The sequence below is a fragment of the Panthera onca genome, chromosome B3, assembly GCF_046562875.1.
Source record: "Panthera onca isolate mPanOnc1 chromosome B3, mPanOnc1 haplotype 2, whole genome shotgun sequence".
NCBI lineage: Eukaryota > Metazoa > Chordata > Mammalia > Carnivora > Felidae > Panthera > Panthera onca.
Window position 1 is genome coordinate 39,610,899 of NC_138344.1, and position 23,606 is coordinate 39,634,504.

General features: G+C 38.8%; 1 protein-coding gene across 4 annotated transcripts in view; it reads left to right on the top strand.

Moving 5' to 3' along the window:
- DPP8 (dipeptidyl peptidase 8) overlaps positions 1-23,322 on the top strand; it is a 66,519-nt gene extending 43,197 nt beyond the window's left edge. For 2 of the 4 annotated variants that reach the window (XM_060618240.3, XM_060618239.3), the window contains 9 exons: positions 75-154; positions 3,119-3,271; positions 3,516-3,651; positions 5,147-5,292; positions 11,720-11,866; positions 13,183-13,335; positions 14,615-14,757; positions 15,426-15,537; positions 19,129-23,322. In XM_060618240.3, the coding sequence (XP_060474223.1) occupies positions 75-154; positions 3,119-3,271; positions 3,516-3,651; positions 5,147-5,292; positions 11,720-11,866; positions 13,183-13,335; positions 14,615-14,757; positions 15,426-15,537; positions 19,129-19,251 (1,193 nt within the window). In that variant the 3' untranslated portion in view covers positions 19,252-23,322. Of the gene's footprint in view, positions 1-74; positions 155-3,118; positions 3,272-3,515; positions 3,652-5,146; positions 5,293-11,719; positions 11,867-12,383; positions 12,570-13,182; positions 13,336-14,614; positions 14,758-15,425; positions 15,538-19,128 lie in introns of those variants that run through there. The other 2 variants (XR_013556328.2, XM_078448740.2) reach the window with 2 other exon arrangements.
- The last annotated feature ends 284 nt before the right edge of the window (positions 23,323-23,606 follow it).

A 23,606-nucleotide genomic window follows, 5' to 3' on the forward strand; every position in this document is an offset into this window, starting at 1 on the left:
TAGTGTTCTTTATTCTGTAAGTCATTTGCTTATAGTCTGATAGAGTGCTGACTTGTAATTATGTTTCTCTTTAGGTGATTTCAAGTGTCCTGTCAAAGAGGAAATAGCAATTACCAGTGGTGAATGGGAAGTTCTTGGCCGGCATGGATCTAATGTATGTTCTCTTATTCTACTGATATGTTTGGTCAACATCTGCTGTGTTTATGCGGTACCGAAAAGCAGTAGTGCAACTTCATATGACCCCGATGTTTTGAAACTATTAAATTAGGGACTTAAAGGACTCAAGTTGTTAGAAGGGAAAAATCTTCGGTTAAGTTCTAAATCTCCCCCATTTTATAGCTCTGGTATCAGATGTGTACTGGTTACTTAAGGTCAGTGTTTTCAAATATAATGTTGCTACTTAACAAGGAAGGGGCTGGGCCATACTTTCTGAGTCTGCAAAAGTGAGTTGGGATATTGTTTGAAAATTATGTTTGTGTCTCTTATAGACTGCTCATGTCATTTCTACATTAAAAATTGCATTTATTACTTCTGAGGTAGTGATTCTCTTTTACTTACCTGTTTATCTCACAAATGTAAAATTTTATCCACTACCTGCCAAGAGTGATGGACCTATGTACAGAGTGTAGACCGATAGGGAAAAGGGGGAAAATGTCTCTTCTGTTTCCTCTGTTTCCTCTCAGTGTGCGGTTTTCTGTATCATTTTGGTGAATTCTCATTCTTTTGCCTTTCACAGTATTTTGTGTTTGTTTCAACTTTCAGTTAGGTGGTCAGTTTCATGAGATCTCTAAGAACTTCATCCTTTATAGGTGTGATACATAGTTAAGTTGATACATGCTACCAGGATTTAGTGAAGGCTTATGATTCCCTCAAATTGATTTGGAGATTTATTGAAGGATTATGTATACCGGTATACTGGCTACTCTAGAAGTCACTCATAGTCCCCAATGTGATGAAGGAGAAAAAGTGAAGATCCACATCTCAGATTTGGTTTTCTTGGTAAAAATTTTAGAATATCATAGGCAACTGTTAAAGTTTGATTTCCACTGATAAGAAGTTCTGATAACAAAAAATTACACTGATGTAAACTTCCTGCTTTGTAATTGTTGGATAATACTTAAGGAAACCCCAGAATTGTATTTATGTAAATCTGAACCTCATTTGGGCAACCTAAACATCTTCCTGCTACTTGCCGTTATGTGTATCAGTTTTCTTCTTTATGTCATGCTTACTTATGTAATGTGTTTGTGTCTCTCTTTCTTACCCTTCTGTATTCCCCTCTATCCCTGTTTTATTTTTTTAAGTTACCTCTTCATTCTCTGCTTTTGCCAGTGACCTTGTTCTCACCCAAAGATTTTTTTTATTATTATTTTTTTAATGTTTATTCACTTTCTGAGAGAGAGACAGAGCATGAGCCAGGGAGGGGCAGAGAGAGGGAGATGGAGACACAGAATCTGAAGCAGGCCACAGATTCTGAGCTATCAGCACAGAGCCCAGTGCAGGGCCCAAACCGTGAGATCAGGACGTGAGCCAAAGTTGGATGCTTAACCAACTGAGTCACCCAGGTGCCCCTCCCACCCAAAGATATTTAATGGCAGTAATTGGCTAATGCTTTGAGACTTTTAAGCCCATGTACTCATTATTGAGGTGGTACTCAAAGTATGGTCCTTGGACCAACTGCCCAGCCTCAGTATCTCCTGGGAACATTTTAGAAACGTAAATTCTCAGGCCCACCATAGACCTTCTGAATCAGAAATAATGGGGGAGGGGTGCCTGGGTGGCTCAGTCAATTGGGTGTCCGACTTCAGCTCAGGTCATGATCTCACGGTTCGTGAGTCTGGGCCCTGCATTGGGCTCCGTGCTGGAAACTCAGAGCCTGGATCCTGCTTTGGATTCTGTGTCTCCTTCTCTCTCTGCCCCTCCCCCGCGCGCTCGCGCTCTCTCTCTCTCTCTCTCTCTCTCTCTCTCTCTCTCTCAAAAATAATTAAACATTTAAAAAAGAAAAGAAAAAAGAAATAATGGTGATGGGATCCAGCCCTCTGCTTAACAAGCCCCTCAAAGTGATTCTGATACTTTTCTTGAATAAGGTAGTTACATGAAACAAAGAAAAATACCATTATAATCCGGGGTGAGAAATTAACCAGTTATTTCTTCAGTTTTGAAAGGCCTGACCCCCAGCTGCTAGGTCCAGAGCAGAACCTGTCCTAACCTTTTGCACAGATCAATGCATACCTGTGAAGCTTCATGAATGTTTGTTCTGGCATTTCCTATCACTTGTATCCTTTCTGTATATCTCATATGGGCTTACTTAATCTCAACTGTGTTTCTGTTCCTGTGTATGCTAAAATATATTTGATAATGAAGAAGCTTCCTGGAGAAAATGTGGCATTTGAAAATACTTGCTTTTGTAAATGTATCCATGTTTTCTTTGCTGTGTTAAAAAATTTGAATTTCGTTGAACACTGAGTAGGTTGGTAGATTTTTTTAAAGAGACAATAAAAGCCATTTATTTAAACACTTACTGTAATTTGGGAAGAATATGAAGTGAATTCAGCTGTGAGTGCACTTAGTTTTTTGAGTTCTGAATAAAGACTTAAAAAGATCTTACCTACATTTATTTACAAACTATACCAGTATTGAAACTGAGTTCACTTATTTCCCAACCCAATAGATAAAATACTTCTGCAAGTTTGTACAAAAGGCCAAAAAAGTACTGCCTAAGTTAATACTGCACTGAGAAAAATACAGAATGTTACAGTTAGAGTCTTTTAAGTACGTATGAATGGTTGGCCTAACCTGCAATGTAGGATTTTTTTTTCCCTATAAGGTATGTTTTATTGAAATAACTCCTGTATTTTAAGAAAAGCACACATTTTTACCATATAGGAAATTCTAATAATAGCATGCAATTCGAGTGTCCTTTTTCTTTCCGGGAAAGATATATTCTTAGGTATAAGTCATAAGCAAAACCAACTCAGGTTTACTAACATTTGTGGCAAAATTTTTTAAGAGGCACAAGTCAAAGGGTGACTCAAATGATTGGAAATTGTTTGTTGAATTACTGGCCCTTGCCAAGGTCCTGCTAGCACTGGTTTTTCTGTTGTTGTTTTTTTGGCAGATCCAGGTTGATGAAGTCAGGAAACTGGTGTATTTTGAAGGCACCAAGGACTCTCCTTTAGAACATCACCTGTATGTGGTCAGTTATGTAAATCCTGGAGAGGTGACAAGGCTGACTGACCGTGGCTATTCCCACTCTTGCTGCATCAGCCAGGTATTAAGTCCCTGTTGGAAAAGGGTTTCCTATCAATTAAAAAACTCTCTGCTCATATAATACTCCATTTGAGTAATGTGAAAATCAGTGAGATTGGCTTGCAGAAGTCTGATTCTCTGAAGAAAAACTTTAAAAAGTCAGGTTTTAACTTTAGCATCATATATGGACATAAATGATCAGACTCTTAACCATACTCCTGCTCTGGCACCATGAGGGAAAATGTAATTGTTTCTCCTTTCTCTAGCATTGTGACTTCTTTATAAGTAAGTACAGTAACCAGAAGAATCCACACTGTGTGTCCCTTTACAAGCTATCAAGTCCTGAAGATGACCCAACTTGCAAAACAAAGGAATTTTGGGCCACCATTTTGGATTCAGCAGGTACTCATTTCCCTGAACCTGATTTTAAGTAGGATTAGTACATAAGTGCACTAAACCTGTCTCATATGTCCACATTTCTCATCTCTTACCACCACTTATCCCTGAGCTGCTGAGTTCCTGATTGATCCCACCCTTCCTATTCTATCAACCACCAAATAAGATGCATTAACCTCCCACTCAGGCAGGAGCAGGTCTGGAAGGCCTTTTTGAAGATTGTGTTTTGTTTTGTTTTGTTTTTGTTTTGTTTTAAGTTCAGTAATGTCTGCACTCAATGTAGGGCTCGAACTCACAACCCTGAGATCAGAAGTTGGACACTCTTCCAGTTGAGCCAGCCAGGTGCCCCCTGGAAGACCTTTTTTAGTTGTTTGGTGTTTGTTTGTTTTAACGTTTATTTTTGAGAGAGAGCATGAGTGGGAGAGGAGCAGAGAGAGGCGGGGTGGGGGGGTGGACAGAGGATCCAAAGCAGGCTCTGCACTGACAGCACAGAGCCCGATGCAGGGCTCAAACTCATGAACCATGAGATCGTGACCTGAGCCAAAGTCGGATGGATGCTCAACGGCCTGAACCACCCAGGCACCCCTGGAAGGCCTTTTTGAAAATAAGAATAAAATAGTCACAATATCAGCTTGAAAACTATTTGTTCACATGTTTGGATGATTTCCCAGATAAACAAATAACCAAGTGGCAGCTTTCTTTCTTTTAAAGCATTTGCAATGGCCATCTTAATAAAAGATAGAACGCTTGTTCTATGTAAGAGTGAAGAACACAGAATTAACTATTTTTTAAATGCTAGATTTCTTAAAAAAAAAGGACTAATTTTGCATATCTTTAGTCTACTTTCTCCCCAAGTTCTTTTTCCTGTTAAGTATTTTCACTCATGAATATGTGCTAAGGGATTAAGAACTTAATGCAAAACCACAGGGTATGTTCTGTTGTCCACAAGTAGGATTTGTAATATGGTGACGATCTCTGCTTAGGTTGTAACATCATCCAATATACACTCTTAGGGTAGATCTCTATAGCTTTGGTAAACCAAAGACTGATTGTGACTTTCTTTTTTTCTGGGTCCTGGTTAGGTTTATTCTCTAATGATCAGAAACAGATGTTTATTGAGCGCCTGCTATGAGCAAGTTAAATTGACTGAGTTAAATTTGTGCTTCCAATTTCTAATCAGATATGTGGCTTAACCATCATTAAGTTACACTGAACCAAGCACTAAGTATTTGTATAGTGCTGCATCTAAATACCTCCTAGGCTCCATGGACTAGTCAGAATACATTGTATCTGCTTTTGAAATAGGTAATGTGATATGTTCAGTAGATTTTCTTTTTTAAAAATAAATGTTTTTGCTTAATTTCTTGCTGACCACCTGAAAGGGAGATAGTCAGTTATTTGTGTGTAGAGTTGTGGGTTATGGTTTCTTTTCCTTGCTCGCAGATTTTAGAGCTCCCATAAGAACTCACTTTACATGCTCATTTTTGTTATCTCCTCATAGGTCCTCTGCCTGACTATACCCCTCCAGAAATTTTTTCTTTTGAAAGTACTACTGGATTTACATTGTATGGGATGCTGTACAAACCTCATGATCTACAACCTGGAAAGAAATACCCCACTGTGCTGTTCATATATGGTGGTCCTCAGGTGGGCCTGTTTATTTATTTTAATTTTTTTATTTTGATTCCAGTATTGTTAACATACAGTGTTATATTAGTTTCAGGTGTACAGTATAATGAATCAACAATTCACATCACCCAGCCCTCATCACAGGTACACTCCTTAATCCCCTGATATCACCTATTTCACTCATCCCTCCACCCACCTCTCAGGTGGGCATATTTATATGCATACGTGTGTGTGTGTGTGTGTGTGTGTGTGTGTGTGTGTGTGTGTGTACACACACATATTTTTGGGGGGGGGGGTGATTTGTATTTTAAATGTCTCATCAATTGTTTAAGTTAAGATGTGAACATTGTTGGGCCTCTGCTGTTATTGACTCTGGCTTATGTTCTAATTCCTGTTTAGAAGTTGGATTTTGTTACATGGCTAATGTGTAAATAAGTGTCAATTTCTTAATTTACAGTAGGACTGTAACAGTCATTGGAGAATGAAATATTCATGTCAGTAGGTATATATGTTGTCTTTTATGTAGAGAAGAATCTTGTTTGGGAAATGAAATTAAATAGTTAACTGTCTTGGTAAGTAAAAAGAATCTTAATAGATATTTGCAGAAGCCTTGGTAGCCTAATGAGTTACCTCTCTCCATTCTAAGTCTGTATCTCTCAAGCAGACTAGAATATTTTTATCATCTAGTTAAGGCAACTGTTATACTTCTATTCAACACTATAAGAGTTTACACTGTGATATTCCTTTTTCTGGATGAAATATTAGCATGTAAATATTAAGTAAATTCTGTTGACTATCAGAGTAAATAAAGTATTTGGGGTAGGTGCATTGGTTAATTGGCACTTTTTAAAAATGTCTATTGACTATCTTAAACTGGGCCCTTGAAGAAATTAGAATATAATTACACTGTTTTTATAGTGCAGCTCTTGACGCAGTAAATATCCTTTATAATTATACCTAGTTATCCAGTATTTGGAAATGTATTTAGATGCTAAGATATCCAAAAAATAGGAGTGCCTGGCTGGCTCAGTTGGTAGAGCATGCGACTCTTGATCTCAGGGTCTTGAGTTCAAGCCCCACATTGGGTGTAGAGCTTTATTATTTTTTTTAAGTTTATTTGTTTTGAGAGAAAGAGAGCAGGGGAGGGGCAGAGAGAGAAGGAGAAAGAGAGAATCCCAAGTGGACTCCACATTGTCACTGTGGGGCCCAACATGGGGCTCAAACTCACAAACCATAAGATCATCACCTGAGCCAAAATCAAGAGTTGGGCACGTAACCAGCTGCACTTAACCAGCTGAGCTGCCCAGGCTCCCCAGAGCTAAAGAAAGAAAGAAAGAGAGAGAGGGGGGCGCCTGGGTGGCGCAGTCGGTTAAGCGTCCGACTTCAGCCAGGTCACGATCTCGCTGTCCGTGAGTTCGAGCCCCGCGTCAGGCTCTGGGCTGATGGCTCGGAGCCTGGAGCCTGTTTCCGATTCTGTGTCTCCCTCTCTCTCTGCCCCTCCCCTGTTCATGCTCTGTCTCTCTCTGTCCCAAAAATAAAAATTAAAAAACGTTGAAAAAAAAATTTAAAAAAAAAGAGAGAGAGACAGAGAGAGAAAGAAAGAAAGAGAGAGAGAAAAAGAAGGAGAGAGAGAGAAAAAAGAGGGAGGGAGAGAGAGAGAAAGGAAGAAAGAGAGAGGGAGGAAGGGGAAGGAAGAAAGAGAGAGAAAAGAAAGAAAAGGACATCCAAAGAATAAAAGCAAAATAACTACATAAGCCACAAAATCTCAGCAATCACGATCATATATCAAGTTAAATCACTTTGCCATCATTAAGCTTTTTTTCAAACATGATTCACATTTGTATTATACTCATCCACACGTAAATCATAAACATTTAAATTAGCCTTCCATTAAAAACTTGAAGCTGAATCTTTGTAAACTTTAAAAAAAAGGCTTAAAACAAAGAAATTCAAGAGAGAAATTACAGGATACTCTCAGAAGCTTTACATGTTTTTGTTACGTTATTTTGATATTAAGGCTGAGTAAGAAGGATGTTTCTCCTTTCCAGTGAAGAAGTGACATATGAGGTATGTGACAAAGACACTATAAAAACTAACTGCTCGTGTAGATTTTTAAGACAAAAGGAATCCTTATATTATTCCTCATTACTAATTATGTTTAAAAAGTCTAACCCACATAGAAGGATATTCAGCACCACTAGTCATTAGGGAAATGAAAATCCAAATCACAATGAAATACTACTTCACACTCATTAGGATAGTTATTATGAAAAAAAAAGAAAGAAAAAAGGAAAATAACAAATGTTGCTGAGGACGTGGAGAAATTGGAACTCATGCATTGCTGATGGGAATGTCAAGTGGTGCAGCTGCTGTGGCAAATAATATGGCAGTTCTTTAAACATAATGTTAAGTCTGATGCAGCACTTCCATTTCTGGGTGTATCCCCAGAGGAATTGAAAGCAGAGACTTGGACAGATACTTGCGCACCAACGTGCATTGCAGCATTATTCCCAGTAGCCAAAAGCTGAAGCGCCCCAAGTGTCCTTTGACATATGAATGGGTAAACAAAACGTGGTATATAATGGAACATTGTGCAGCCTTAAAAAGGAGGAGATTCTAGGGGTGCCTGGGTGGCTCAGTCGGTTAAGCGTCCGACTTCAGCTCAGGGCACGATCTCGCGGTCCGTGAGTTCGAGCCCCGCGTCGGGCTCTGGGCTGATGGCTCAGAGCCTGCAGCCTGCTTCCGATTCTGTGTCTCCCGCTCTCTCTGCCCCTCCCCCGTTCATGCTCTGTCTCTCTCTGTCTCAAAAATAAATAAACATTTAAAAAAATTTAAAAAAAAAAAAAAAAAAAGGAGGAGATTCTGACACATGGTACAGCATGGGTGAACCTTGAGGACATTATGCTAAGTGAAATAAGCCAGACACAAAAGGACAAATATTTTATTACTCCACTTGTATGAGTACCTAGAAGAAGCAAATTCATGGAGACAGAAAGTAGATAGAGGTTGCCAGGAACTGGGGAAGGGATAGGAAGTTATTTAATAAGATACGTAGTTTCTCTTTGAGGTGATGAAAAGGTTCTGGAAATGGATAGTGGTGATGGTTGCACAGCAGGGTGAATACTTAATGCCATTGAATTGTACACTTCAAATGGTCAAAATGGTAAATTTTATGTATATTTTACCATAATAAAAAATCTTAGCCAATGCAGTTAAAATAAAATTGTTTAATTGTTTAGAGTACTTTATGAGTACAACTATACTTACACTTACAGAAACAGTTTCTTCTCAGAATACTCTGTTCAGTTTGCAAGATTTCCCCAAGAGACTTTGCATGATAGAATGCCTCTGGCCCTTCAACGCACTGGGATTATCCATCCTCTTGTTGACTCCATTTGGGTTAATTATGAAGATATTCCTTAATACAAGAGCAGACCTTTTTTTAATTATTATTTCTAAGTTTACTTATTTATTTTGAGAAAGACAGAGACAGCACAAGTTGGGGGGCGGGGGGGGGGGGGGGGCGGGCAGAGAGAGAGGGAGAGAGGGAGAAGCCCAAGCAGGCCCAGCACTGCCAGCGTAGAGCCTAACATGGGGCTCAAACTCACAAAACTGAGATCAAGACCTGTGCAGAAACCAAGAGTTGGGCACTTAACCAACTAAGCCACCCAGGCACCCCAAGGCCACATCTTTTTTAATAGCACAGAAAGCTTTGTGAACTTTGATTAAATCTTGTAAGCAATCCAAACTGTGTTCTTTCTCCGAGTATATTCAGTGCAAAGTGGGAATCTGTTGATTGGCAACAGTATCGCAATTTGTAACATGGAGTGGATTACTTTGTCACTAAATGCAACAATGCCTGCAGTTGGACAAAAGTGAAATCCAAGAAAAGCAACAAATATTTCCAGTTAAAGTCATCCAGGCTTAGTTCTTTAAACTCTTCATTGATAACAGCTGTATGTTTTAAATGTTCATTTAACAAATCCTTGTGATGTTTCCTATGTGCCACATTCTGTAAATAGAAGTGCCCAACAGAGCGACCTAAGTGATAGCAGGACACAGGTTTTGAAGAGTGGATACTGAAGAAGAACTTTGAATCCTCAGTGCCAGAGGTCATTACGTTTAAGTTCCTTCTTCCAGAAGTAGCAGGGCTCTGGCTACAAAGGCAGAAACACTGGCTCTCAAGGGAAATTCATATCAGGCAATTGAGGCCATTTTTTTTGCATGACAACAGGCAAAGAAGTGAACTGAAGTAGTTTTCTTTACATAGTTATTTTGTGTTTTATGTCTAGTACTTTTTTCCGCTCCCTTCCTTTTTGCCCCTTCTCCCAAGATAGAAAGGAAAAACATCATTAACTATACTGGAATTCAAGTTTTTAAAAAATAATTTTTTTTTTTAAAGAAAGGGAAAACATCATTCTCCTGTCTGTATTTTTTATTCATTCATTCAGCAAATAGTTATTGGAGTTCCTAGTGTGTCCCAGGTACTATTTTAGGCAGCGAGGATACCATAGCGAACAAGTCTGACTAAGGTCCCCACCCTCATGGAGCTAAATAAGGAAAGTAATAAATGAGTAGACATATAAAGGATATAACTTCATATAATGGAAGTGCTCTTTGGAGGGTGGCTCAGTCGCTTGAGCGTCCGACTCTTGATTTCATCTCAGGTCATGATCAAAGGGTTGTAGGATCAAGCCCCACTTTGGGCTCTGTGCTGAGCATGGAACCTGCTTGAGATATTCATTCATTCTCTCTCTCTCTCTCTCTCTCTCTCTCTCTCTCTCTCTCTCCCTCCCTCCCTCCCTCCCTCCCTCCCTCCCTCCCTCCCTCTCTCCCTCTCTCCCCCTCCCTCTCTCTCTCCCTCCCTCTCTCTCTCCCTCCCTCCCTCCCTCTCTTCTCTTCTCTTCTCTTCTCTTCTCTTCTCTTCTCTTCTCTCTCTCCCTCCCTCCCTCCCTCTCCCCCCCCATCTGCCCCTCTCTGACAGTCACACCCTCTCCCTCTCTAAAATAAGTAATTAAAATAAAACAAATTAAAAAAATTTTTTTAAATAGTAATTGTTGGGAAAGACAATGGCAAAGTGACTAAAATGGAAGTTCTGATAGGAAGTTCAGAGAATGTCTCTGAGGGTACATAAGATGAGAAGGAATGACCATGTTAAAGATCTGAAGGAAGAGTATTCCAGACAGAGGGAACAGTAAATGTCAAGGTCCTGGGGATTAGAGTCAACTTGATATGGTTGATAATAGGGTTAGAGTCTAGTAAGTAGGGATTTGGTATGAGATGAGGTCAGAGAAATAGCCAAAGGTCAGATAATATAAGATTTCAAAGGCAATGGTAAGGACCTTAGAATAAGATCTAAACTCTTTACTGTTTCAGGGAGCTAAGCTATAGTCTTACCAAATTTACATTTAAAAATCATCCCTCTGCTACCAAGTGAGTGGACTGTAGGAGAGCAAGAGTAGAAACAGGAAGACCAGTTTGGCCGTTGTTACAGTGGTTACAGTGGCACTGAATATGCAGAAGTTCAAAACGAGAAGAATCTCTAGACACACAGCACACGCACACCAGTCTAGCCCAGTAAATGCTCAGTATATAGTTATTGTGTGAAGATGTGTTGATTATTTTTTAACTTGTGGCTGACTTGGTTTTTCCATTGGTTTCAGCCAGAAAAAAACTTCTTTCATTTTTGCCAGAACCGTTTTTGTCGTAGTTTAATGTGTGGTCTTAGTGTCCACCAAACACTGAACTTCTCTCAGTTTCTTTCCTCTAATTAAAGTCCTCTTTTCACTAGTTTATTTCTGTTGAGGCACTAAACTACCTTTAATTTCTCAGTCATTTTGAGGTGTAGGTTCCAGGGTGATAAAGCGATTTAAGAATTATCCTACCTTTTGCACTGATTTGTGTCACAGGAGAAAGGAAGCTGAGCTGGTCACAGTGTTTCATTAAAATACTGAATTTTTCCACTGCTAGTCAGGGACAGTCCCAGAAGAGAGAGATAGGGAGGAAAAAATGATCCTTGTCTCTGTCATCTGAATGGCATAGTTCTTTAGGGTAGCGGTAATGATTTTATCAAATTTTTTATGGGATAGGTTAAATCTCTTGTGTGTAATGAATATCAAGTTAATTTAAAAACAAGTCAGGGAGGGGGGAAATGGGGAGTTCCTAATCAACAAGCATAAAGTCTCAAGTGTGCAAGACGAATAAGTTCTAGAGATTTCTATCCTACTGTCCTACAATTAATGATGCTATATTGTACATTTAAATTTTTGTTAAGAGGGCACACACCTTGTGATAAGTGTTCTTGCCACAAGAAAATAAAATTTCGTCCTAAAAGCAAAATAATACAAAAAATTCAAGCTTTCTACTTTTCACAGCATCCTGTCACTTAATGCTTTTTTTATATTACCATATAATAAATTTCACTGAAATTGTATTTCTTCCTCAGGTGCAGTTGGTGAATAATCGATTTAAAGGAGTCAAGTATTTCCGCTTGAATACCCTAGCCTCTCTGGGTTATGTGGTTGTAGTGATAGACAACAGGGGATCCTGTCACCGAGGGCTTAAATTTGAAGGCGCCTTTAAATATAAAATGGTGTGTGAGCATACAAACATTTTTCTTTTTTAAGACATTTATATTTTTTTGGTTCATTGTTTGGTGTGAAGTCCCAGAGAGAGAGAGAGAGAGAGAGAGAGAGAGAGAGAGTGAGTTGGGGGAAGGGGCCGTAAGAGATGGAGAGAGAGAGAGAGAGAGAGAGAGAGAGTGTGTGTGTGTGTGTGTGTGTGTGTGTGTGTGTGTGTGTGACAGAGAGAGAGAGAGGGAGGGAGAGCGAGAGTGTTCAGGGGTGGGAGGGATGATGCAACTTGATATTCACTAGGCTAGTTCACATCCACCTGTATGTAACTTCGGGGAGCTGAGATAGAACCACTTTTACACAGAAGTACCTTCTCTTTCTATTTGGTATGTCCAGCTTAGCCAGAAGGCAGCACCATTTAGTTTTCAGCATCCTGTCCCCTATTGAGAGGAATAATTGAGATTTGTTCTGTCCTCTGTGAAGAGAGAAATCAACTGATTAGTGCCTTCCTTGTGACAAGCCTCTTTCTCTCTACAGGAAGCTTTAAATGCTACCTTTTAGAGATGCCCCATGTCCTTTCTGCTGCTTTGGGAAATGATGAGAATCCGATGTTCCTTTTACACAGTAAGGCAGTTACTGTGTTTGCCAGTGTATTGGACATGCTGAGTAAGACATGGGATTTTCTCCCACAGCCAGTTCTTTGACCTTATGTTGTATTCTCATGTAAGTTTTTTTGTTTTTATTTTTGTTTTTGGCTCAGTGAAGTGAGATTGTGTGCACTGGCAGGCCTAGTAATACAGACAGGGTGGTGGTGGTAGGAATTAGGACTTAATAGGACTTTGAAGAAATAGTGTATGTTCAATTCCTAGAAATCGATAACGGGGAAATAGGAGGAAAGACCTCAAGAGTGATTCCTTCTGCTTTAGTGCATTAAGTTTTAAAAAGAAGTAAAATTAGTCAACCACTTAAGGGGGCTAATTTTTTGTCTTTGGGTATAGGAAGGCTTGTTACAAGGAAGATGCTGACCTCTTAGCAGACAACAGAACAAATGGAAAGGGGAGATACCCATATACCAGGAACAGTTTGGGTCTTAGTAGGAAAGAACTTTATGACTAAGGGGTTACAAAACTCTGGACTGACTAGCAATGGAAGCTATAGGCCCCTCTCTCTAAATAGAGTTAAAAATTTTTTTTTCGGCCAACAGAATGTCAATTGATAATGAATTCTTTAAAAACTACAGGTATTTTTTAGTAAAACCCATTTATCAGTTTTAAAAGCACTCTTACAAGGAGACTTCTATTCGTCAGTGAGTGAAATGTTCTCCCTTTTTTGACAGGGTCAAATAGAAATTGACGATCAGGTGGAAGGACTCCAATATCTAGCTTCTCAATATGATTTCATTGACTTAGATCGTGTGGGCATCCATGGCTGGTCCTATGGAGGATACCTCTCCCTGATGGCATTAATGCAGAGGTCGGATATCTTTAGGGTATGTGACTTCCTATTGTACTTCTTTTTGTAGTAAGGGTAGAATTTTCTATAAATTGAGGATCTGAGAAAATGCCTATTTTTTGAAGGCTTACAGGGTTGGCAATATTATGGAATGTTAGAGTTTGTGTATCTGCAGTCATGCGAGATAATAGATGATCTTGTCAACTTGTGATAGCCATGTGAGATATATATTTACTTGTCTGTATCTAGAACAAAAAACACATGTCAACTTGATAACCAGTTATTGGCTATTTATAGACATGCAGAGATTATGGGAGATAGCCATGATTAGTAAAACACACACAATGTGGATTATAATTACTTATTTAATTACTGGACTGAAAGCTCTGAGGGCTGGGATTGTGTGCACATCACTGTATCTATCCTCAGTAGCCAAGCATACTGCTTGGCACATAGTAGGTCCTAAATAAATCTTTATTGAATGACTACTGTATTAAATGTGTAAACGTTGGTTACAATTTTATAAACAACTTCTTTGAAAAATACGCCAGAAGGAAATAAAGATGCTAAAAGTTGTTAAGAGAATGGCAATTGTGAAGTGTTTTTCTTTCTTAATATTTGAATAACATGATTTTATCTTACACTGAAAATAATTTTTAAGAATTAAAATAATAGAGTTTTTGTTCTTGCATGTATATTCACATAAGCTTTATAATAACCACAAAATGAACTCTGAAAACTGTCATAATTTTCCCAGGCTTGCAGCTGTCAAAATAATTAGAATATTTAAATGTAAAACTGTTTGTGGGGACCTTAAAATGAGGGAAGTATTTAGTGCTTAAATATATTTGATTCATAATTTTTGTTAAAAATTCTGTACTCCCAGTAGAGGCTGAAAAAAAAAAAGAAGAAGAAAGAAAGAAATGACTGCTTTTTTGATATAAAAGCTGACACTTGTCACACTTTTTTTCCCCAGTAGCAGGAATGAGTTTACACTGAGGCATTCATATGTTCTAGTTCAGTCTCCCTGTTCAACAAAGTGTCCCGTGTATATATTTCAACTAGCCCAGGTTAGGGGTTTGGTATGTGGCATGCCTGTGGAACTTGAAGCTAACTGACTCACAAAGTATCAAATTCTTGATCTTGGCACTCCACTTTGATTTTCTGAGTTGCCTAACTCAGAAATGTATGCCCCAGTTGGGCATGTGGGGCAAAAGCCTAAGGATAATTTTAGCCTTTAAATTTGTAGTTAAACATTCTCATTGCTAGCCATTCTTTTCTGGACCACACTTGATTGTCATTGTTGTCTTATGTAGGTTGCTATTGCTGGGGCCCCAGTCACTCTGTGGATCTTCTATGATACAGGCTACACGGAACGTTACATGGGCCACCCTGACCAGAATGAACAGGGCTATTACTTAGGATCTGTGGCCATGCAAGCAGAAAAGTTTCCCTCTGAGTAAGTTCAAGCTTTAAAGTTAAGATTATAAATTTAAAACTGTAGTGTCAAAATTTGTCTTTAATAATAATGAAAACTACAAATACTGCAAAACCAAGACTAATGTTCTAAAGAATACTCGAGTGGCATAGCTCTTTCTCAGAGCTGAGTTACAGGCCAGTTCATACACTTAGGTTTTTTTATAAGTTATATTTGAAGCAATGAGGGTGCTGAAAGAAGTTTAATAAGTACGTAACTGTTTCAAGATGGAAAATACTCTGTTTCTGCTTAAATATATTTTATGGATGATGTTTATGATTTTTCTTTCCCTATGGACAGGCTGTAATTATTATATTGATATATGCTAATATCTTCATAAGAAATTGAACACGTGATATTTAAAATTTTTTTAATCTTTCGTTACATGTAGTGTCTGGTTAATATATTATAAATTTATTGAAAATGTTGAATTCTTATTTTAACATTTATAGTAGAAGTTAACTTTATTAACACTGATTATATTATACAGTTATATGTTTTCATATAATTATGTTACATAACTGTATATAGTTGTATATATTACATAACTATAATGTTTACTAATAGGTAATTGTGATTAAAGGAGGTAAGTGGTTTTTTTCCCCAAATACTCTATTTTGCCTAATCCTCTGATATTTCCATTTCTCCAGACCAAATCGTTTACTACTTTTACATGGGTTCTTGGATGAGAATGTCCATTTTGCACACACCAGTATATTACTGAGTTTTTTAGTGAGGGCTGGAAAGCCCTATGATTTACAGGTGAGTTCTTCATCTTCTGATGGAATTAAGTAGTGATTAATGATTGATTACTTTGAAATATAGTAAACTATGGAGTAAGGCTAGATTTTCAGCTGTGGCCACTCTCTGCTTAAGAGATATAAAGTCATAGACACAGATAGCAGTGCCTCCAGTTGCATAAAAATTAAGATTCTGTGGAAGTTGGACTAAAAACTGGCCTATTAGAATATATGACTGGTGTATCTGTATCTGCTTTCAGTTTGTAATCACGGAAAAGATGACAGGAGTCCATTCAGTGTCCTTTGCTTTTCTTCTTCCCCTTGGAAGGGTGAGGAAGTGCTACTTGATATCATTGGTTTTTAAAGATCTTTTAATTTTATGTTATATTGACATTGGAACAGAAAGCAGCAAAGTAACCACCTCTGTTGCTCCTTACTCAAAAAAAGGGGGTTTTAAAACTTGTTCCTTCTTTCTTCCTCCTTTGTACTTCTTTCACAGATGATGTGCTCCTAAGAAATGAAAAATATTGTTTTTCCCTTTTTAAAAAAGAATTTTTTTCAATGTTTATTATTTTTGAGAGACAGAGACAGAGCACGAGTTGGGGAGGGGCACAGAGAGAGGGAGACACAGACTCGGAAGCGGGCTCCGGGCTCTGAGCGGTCAGTACGGAGCCCTAGGTGGGGCTTGAACCCCTGAACCGTGAGATCATGATCGGAGCCAAAGTCAGATGCTTAACCAACTGAGCCATGCAGGTGCCCCTACTTTGTCCATTTTTATGTCTCAGTTTACATTTATGTAAGTAAACTGCGAGATATTTGTCTATAGCAGCAGTTTTCAAGCATTTTGGTCTCAGGATCTTTTACATACCAAAGAACTTTCATTTATGTGGGTTGTATCTGTCACCATTTTCATATAAGATATTAAAACTAAGAAAAATTCTGTTTTTTTAAAATTTACTTGTTTACTTAAGTAATCTCTGTCTGCATCCAACATGGGGCTTGAACTCATGACCCCAAGATCAAGAGCCTCGTGCTTTTCCAACTGAGGCAGGCAGCCCCAGAACTAAAACAAATTTTAAATATATTTTTAAATAACAATAATAAACTATTATATGTTAACACAAATCACAGTTTTTGTGGGAGAGAAAAACTATTTTCCAAAACAAACAAAAAATTACTTAGAAAAGTAGCATTGTTTTTACATTTTTGTAAAATCCCTTTAATGTCTGGCTTAAGAAAGACACCCAGATTCTCCTTTCTGCTCATATGCAACACATGCAACCCGTTGGGAATTGTTGTTTTGGCTAAAGTAGAGAGTAGTTTCCCATTATGTGCAGTTTTACTTTATAAGGTTTCAGCTAACCCGTAGTCACCTGCGATCAATCCAGAAGCAGACGATCCTCTTGATCTGACATAGCGTCAGAAGGTCAATAGCGGCCTAACGCTCTTATCACAATGCCTGCATCATTCACCTCACTTCATCTCATCACATAAACATTTATCATCTCACATTATAAGAAGAAGACTGAGCATAGTACAAGATACTTTGAGAGAGAGACCACATTCACATAACTTTTATTACAGTATGTTGCTATGATTGTTTCCTTATTAGCTATTGTTTATCTCTCACTGTGCCCAACTTATAAATTAAACTTTATCATATGTATGTATAGATGGAGGGGAACAGTACATACAGGGTTTGGTACTACCTGCAGTTTCAGGAATCCAGAGTTGGTCTTGGAATGTGCCCCCTGCAGATAAGGGGGGGGACTACCGTGTGCAGAAACTACAGCCTCCCAGAATATGTAGTTAAGAAAGGGGAGGAATATTTTAGCCTTTTCGGATAATTGTGGATATTCTTCTTTGATACTACACCAAAACTGGACAAATCTTAGTTTCTTAAAGGTTAGTTTTAGTGGGGAATCTGAAGCCATATCTATAAATGTTTCATACTCTGTTACGTTAAAATTTGTTGGATCTTATATTTGAAATGGATCTTTTGTACATGCATTGGGCATCTGGAAAATACTGGTTCACTGTGTGACGTCAGTCTTCTAAATGTTGACTCCTTTCATTATAGAATATTTTTAAGGTCACATATATTAATATTACCTCTGATCTCACCAGAAATGTTTGTAAGTTTGGGGGAAGCTCATGATACAAGTTCTCCAAAATTCTTTTTTTTTTTTAATGTTTATTTTTGAGACAGAGAGAGACACAGCATGAGCAGGGGAGGGGCAGCGAGAGAGGGAGACACAGAATCTGAAACAGGCTCCAGGCTCTGAGCTGTCAGCACAGAGCCCGACGCGGGGCTCGAACCCACAAACTGCGAGATCGTGACCTGAGCTGAGGTCGGACGCTTAGCCGACTGAGCCACCCAGGCGCTCCACAAGTTTTCCGAAATTCTGATTTCCACTCAAAAGCTCAAAGTTTATCATTGGTAGCAGTGTTGTCCTTGAGGTGACCAGCTCACTTCATTCATTTTTGAGCAGGTGTTTGCCAGACACCCCGGTCTGAGTCACCATGGTTGTCAGTCATTGTTCCAAACTGAAAATGGAGCTCCGTTTACGAAGTGGCATCTCAGCCTGCAGCTGGGCCTGTGGTGCTTCTCCTTGAGACGTCCTGGAGCAGACTTGCTTTCTGCACTCTTTTCGCTTTATCACCACAGAATATTTAAAAAGACAACTATTCAAGGGTTGCAGTTTCATAAAATTCTAATTTTTACTGCTACCTAAGTGAAATTGATATTTTTGTTTTTACTACAAGTTCAGTACAATTTATTGTCCCTGCCTTGATTCATACTAAGGCATTGACACTTTTTACCCATCATTGCTTTTGCATTATCGGTGCAAATGCCAATACAATGAATAAAGGTAAATTGTTCTGAAAGTGGTTTTGACCTTATGTATCCCCTGAAAGGGTTTCTGAGGACCCCAGAAGTCTGTAGATCACACTTGGAGAACCACTGATCTATAGAGAGGTTGTGTGTGTGTGTGTGTGTGTGTGTGTGTGTGTGTGTGTGTGTGTTTAAGTTTATTTATTTTGAGAGAGAAAGAATGTGAGCCGGGGGGCAGGCGGGGAGGGGGGTGGCGCAAAGATAATGGGAGAGGGAGAATCCCAAGCAAGCTTCATACTGTCAGCTCACCGCCTGATGCGGGGCTGGAAGTGCTGAGCTGAAATCAAGAGTTGGTCCCTGAACCAGTTGAGCCACCAGGCACCCCAATGATCTATAGATAAATCCTTCTGTAAGCCTAATGGTATATAGGAAATTATAGGGGTGCCTGGGTGGCTCAGTTAGTTGAGTGTCTGAGTCTTGATTTCTGCTCAGGTCATAATGGTGGTCATGGGTTCCAGTTCTGTATCAGGCTCGCGCTGAGCATGGAGCCTGCTTAAGATTCTCTGCCTCTCTGCCCCACTCGAACACTCTCTCTCTCTCTCTCAGATAAAATGTTTTTTCAAAGGGGGAGGGGCCTCTAGATAGGATATATGTGTGTATTATCTGAGGCTGTGCTCCATATTATTAATCCTGTTGAAACTCTCTGGAAAGCTTTGGAAGGAGGTGTATGATTAAATTCTTACTTTTTGTATTTTGATTTTTTTGTTGTTGTTTAAGATCTATCCTCAGGAGAGACACAGCATAAGAGTCCCTGAATCTGGAGAACATTACGAACTGCATCTTTTGCACTACCTTCAAGAAAACCTTGGATCGCGTATTGCTGCTCTGAAAGTGATATAATTTTGACCTGTGTAGAACTCTGGTATACACTGGCTGTTTAACCAAACAAGGAGGTTTAATCAGTAGAAAACACGGAATTGATCGACACATTTTGGTACCTGCCATGTAACATCTACTCCGGAAAGCATAATCGGTGCCGTGCAGGCGTCTACAGCTTGTGGATAGTAATCTAATACCTTAACCATACACACACAAAATTGAATGACACGTATTTCTAAAGGACCCAGCAATACCATGAGAATTACTGAAGGAAATAAGACATTAGCACCATATATCCATACTACCTTATTTTCACTTCTAATAGCATTATAAACCTCATGGACTTAATTAGTGTATTTTTACAGTATACTTCTGAGTTTGTTAAAATATGATGATATTAGTGATTGGTTTGGTTCAATTCCAGAATCTCTGACTAGTTACAGATTTGATAGCACTTAAATGTAATTGAATAGCTTATGCTTCATTGCTTGGGGTGTATCCAGCATGTTATGAACTAATCACTATTAAACCTATGACTTAACCAGTCATTAATGATTTTTCAAGGATAACTTAGTGGCCTCCTAAAGACACTTATTTTGTTTCATTCAAGCTCTGACCAATTTTAGCCAATTTCAACTGTATCTAGTATAAATAGTTCTCTCTGATGATATGACAGAGTGGGCTTTTCCTTTCATACAAAGGCAAGTAACTGTACATGTAGCATGGTTTAATTAGTCTTACAATATTGATAATTACAGGCGGAAAAATTTTAAATGGTTAGAGCTTAAATATTTGCAGGCAATTTCTTCTCCTTTAAGAAAAGGAAAAAGTACACCTCACTCTTCAGAAAATTTAGTGGTGCCAGTTTCCATTGGGTATTTCCTTATTGAAAGGTTTCAGAATTTTAGGTGATGGAAGGGAATTGTGGTAGGGTTGGGGATACTAGGGTGTGTAAAATGACAGGGAGAGGAGAAGGGTCTGCTTAACAACTAAGTAGAAGTATAATTTGACCAAAAATACTCATGAAAAAGTTTTGGGGGGGTGAAATTGAAACTCCTAGAATGTTAGTTACAGAAACCAGAATTAAGAAATCACTCTCTTACCAGCGCAGTTACAGACCGATGTTATTCAGGGAGAAAAAGTTACTTAGTTACTTTTCTAATTCTAAGTTTTTGTTATTTTCCTCTTAATTTTGGAAACTTTACAAATTTAAACTTTCTCTATCCTTTTTAAATTATTTGAGCATAATTTAGGTATTGTGAGCTTAAAGAGGTTTCCAGACAACTTCTTTACCACAAACTGATCCCCAGCCAGCCATGGCTCTCTTTTTCAGTGTTCAAAGCCTCTAAGCAGCTTCTTGAATGGCCATGACATTTCCTGGTTTAGCCCTAGCACTTGACTGTTAAGGGAGCTCATAGGCTTTTCAGGTGCTGATTGGAATCTGTCATCTTAGAGTCTTGGGGTGTTAGATGGGTCACACTGCCAGCGGCAAAGAAGATACCTATGAGTTTGACCCTTTTTATCACAAGCCTCAGTGTTTGGAAAGTTGTTACCAGTACTTTTAAACAATGCTCCAAAAAAGTTGCTGTTTTTCTTTCTCACCACTACAGAGTAGATTTCTCCCATAGAGAGCACAGCCTCCATCAGGAAGGATGATGACTGTGCGTCAGAGGTGAATTCATCACTGAGGGCCGAGTGGGAGGTGGGGGAGGTCCAGAAATGGCAAGGTGACCTGGTGGCTCTGTCCTTGGGAAGGGGATTGGGTTTTGCTCTTTGTGTATTTATACTGTATCATAGGTACCACACTTTTCCTTATTGTCTGTGTATGTATTGATTTCTTTGTTTATGTTTTCCCATGCCAAGGTCTGTTTATATTTTTTTCAATGTTAAATTAAATTGATTTGGGTAATTTTTCTTCCCAAGAAAGTATTTTCCCCCTTGATTTAAGTATATATCTGACTATCGAAGGTGGTTTTTGTTTGTGAACTGGTTGGCCCCCAGGGATCTATCCTTATATAATATGCAGAGTAGAAATGGTATACAGTGGCTTTTAGACATCTACTCATTTGAAACCTCTTGCCCGTTAAAGCTATTTGTTCAAAACGGCGTCTCTCATTTTACCAAAACAAACCTAAAAGAACCTCATGTGCTCTTGAATTCACCAGTGTTTTCCTTTTGCATCTTCCTTCTCCTTTCCTCATATCACAAGGAATGCCTCTGTTATAATCCCCACTTCATTAAATGCCATTCTCCTTGTGTAAGGGGGAAAAATACAGGGCTGAATTCACTTGCAGAAAGACAGTTTGAGTTTTATTTTAAAAACTGATGAGGAAAACATCCTAGTCCATCCAAGCAATCAGTAGAAATCTCACTGAAACTATTTGTACCCTGTCAATGGGGAACATTGTAAAAGGCAAGAGTATATAAAAGTAGCAACAGTTTTGGTTAAGAACCAAAAAGCAGTAGGTTAAGTATCAAATGGGGCGGCTTTTGCAGGCTTGATAAGTAGGTGCACTTGAGCAACCATCGGTAGGGGTGGTGGCTTACGTGTTGAGCGCGAGGACTCAATCTAAGAATCTTCTGGGAAGCTTAGAAAAAGAAATGCAGTCCTGAACCTTACGCTTAGAACTTTAAATTTGGTTGATTTGGGTGGAGACTAGGAATCTGCATTTCTCACCGCCTTTCCTAGGTGATTCAAAGTTGTTTGTGGGCTACTTTCACAGACTCTTCTGTAGAGAATGGAATTGGATTAAGAGTATAATAGGTGATTTTTACACTGGACTGATTTACAAAAACCTAAAGCAATAGTCAAGTACAGCTGCTCGTCTGTGATCATGACTGGGCCCTTCTCACTCTGAAAGCAGCAGAAAGGTATCGCTAACTATGTCTCCTCTTTGGAGATTTCGTTTTGGAATGAAGGTTCTTCCCTCAATGCCGTTCCTGGCTCATTTCCAAAGCCTCATACTAGAGGATGGAGTCACAAGGCATGCATTACTTTGTAAAGGAATGAGATACAGATATTGATGCTTCCTTTTTTTACTACTTGTTTTATTCCTTACAGAAGGTGTAGCCCACCTGTCTGTAACATAATTCTCTCTTTAGGTGGAATGATTCCTATAAGATCTCCCATTATTATAGAAGCCTAAATTTTTAAGCTGTTGCATCTTTGATATAATCTGATGTTCTCATCTGTTGGAGGAGGAACCGACATAGAGAGAGAAGAGAAAATATACCCATTGCCACGCGGCCAGTTACTGCTCAGCTGGTACTAGACTCCATCCGGATGCCCTGACTCACGGTAGTTAAATGATAGATAGAAAAGGCAAATTTTTAAAGAAGTATTTATTAATATATTCCTATGAAACATTTTAAAGATAACATAAAATGGTTAATTTTTCCATTCTGAAGTAAATGCTAAGCATGCTTATTACTGAAGCAGTACTTCTAATTAGTATATGACATTCTGAAGTTAATTAAAACTGTTAGACTAAATGTGTCTTCCTAGTAGTGAGGGATTTGGGAATTGGGGTGTAGAATAGAGTGCTTGCTTAAGCCTGAGAGCCTAACTTAGAGCTAGTTGAAGTAAGAAAAGAGACATGGCCATATCTAACTAAGATTTTGAGGTGAGTGTCCGCTTCCAGCAGACATAAAGGAATAAAGAAACTTGCCTGACTCCCACTTTCCCAACTCTCCCCAGCCTCACCTATCCGTCTTGCAGCCTAAAATATGGAAACATTAGTGCAAGGTGCCGGTTCCTGCTTTTCTTATTTCGTCAAGAGACGGTTCTAGGTAATCGTTTCAGAAGTCCCTCGCAGAGAGAAAAAGGAATATTTGTATGTTTGTTTCTGGATAACCCAAATACAAATTTATGTTGTATTCAGCACAATTGGAGTTCAGGTCTTTAATTTTAGAATATAAAGTGCCTGCTGTTTTAAGCATTGACTTGTATAAAAAGAATTGCATGTCTCACTCCAGTAAGTTTATGGGTTTTCTCATTTTCAGCTACATGGCTTTTAATCATGTAAAGTGAAACATTAGTTTTGTTGCATTTTATTACAGGTTCTTTGTTGCAATAAAGATGCTGCTAAATTACTTGATGTAAATGTTCCTTCCCCCCCGCCCCCATTCCCTATTTGTACAATCTTGCCTTGATTAGTGGCAAATGTGGAGTGATTAATACATGTGTCCAAGGTCATGTGCTTGCAATGGAGAAAGGAAGACTGCAAGGTGATTACATGGGGTTTCTAGTACAAACCCTAGCCAAAAATGCATCCAAACCCACACGGAGGTGTGCCGAGAACTGCTCTGTGCCTGCCAGTGGTGCCCAGCGACCAGCACTTTCTACTGCAGGGGTAGGGTAGGTGGTGCCTGGAGCC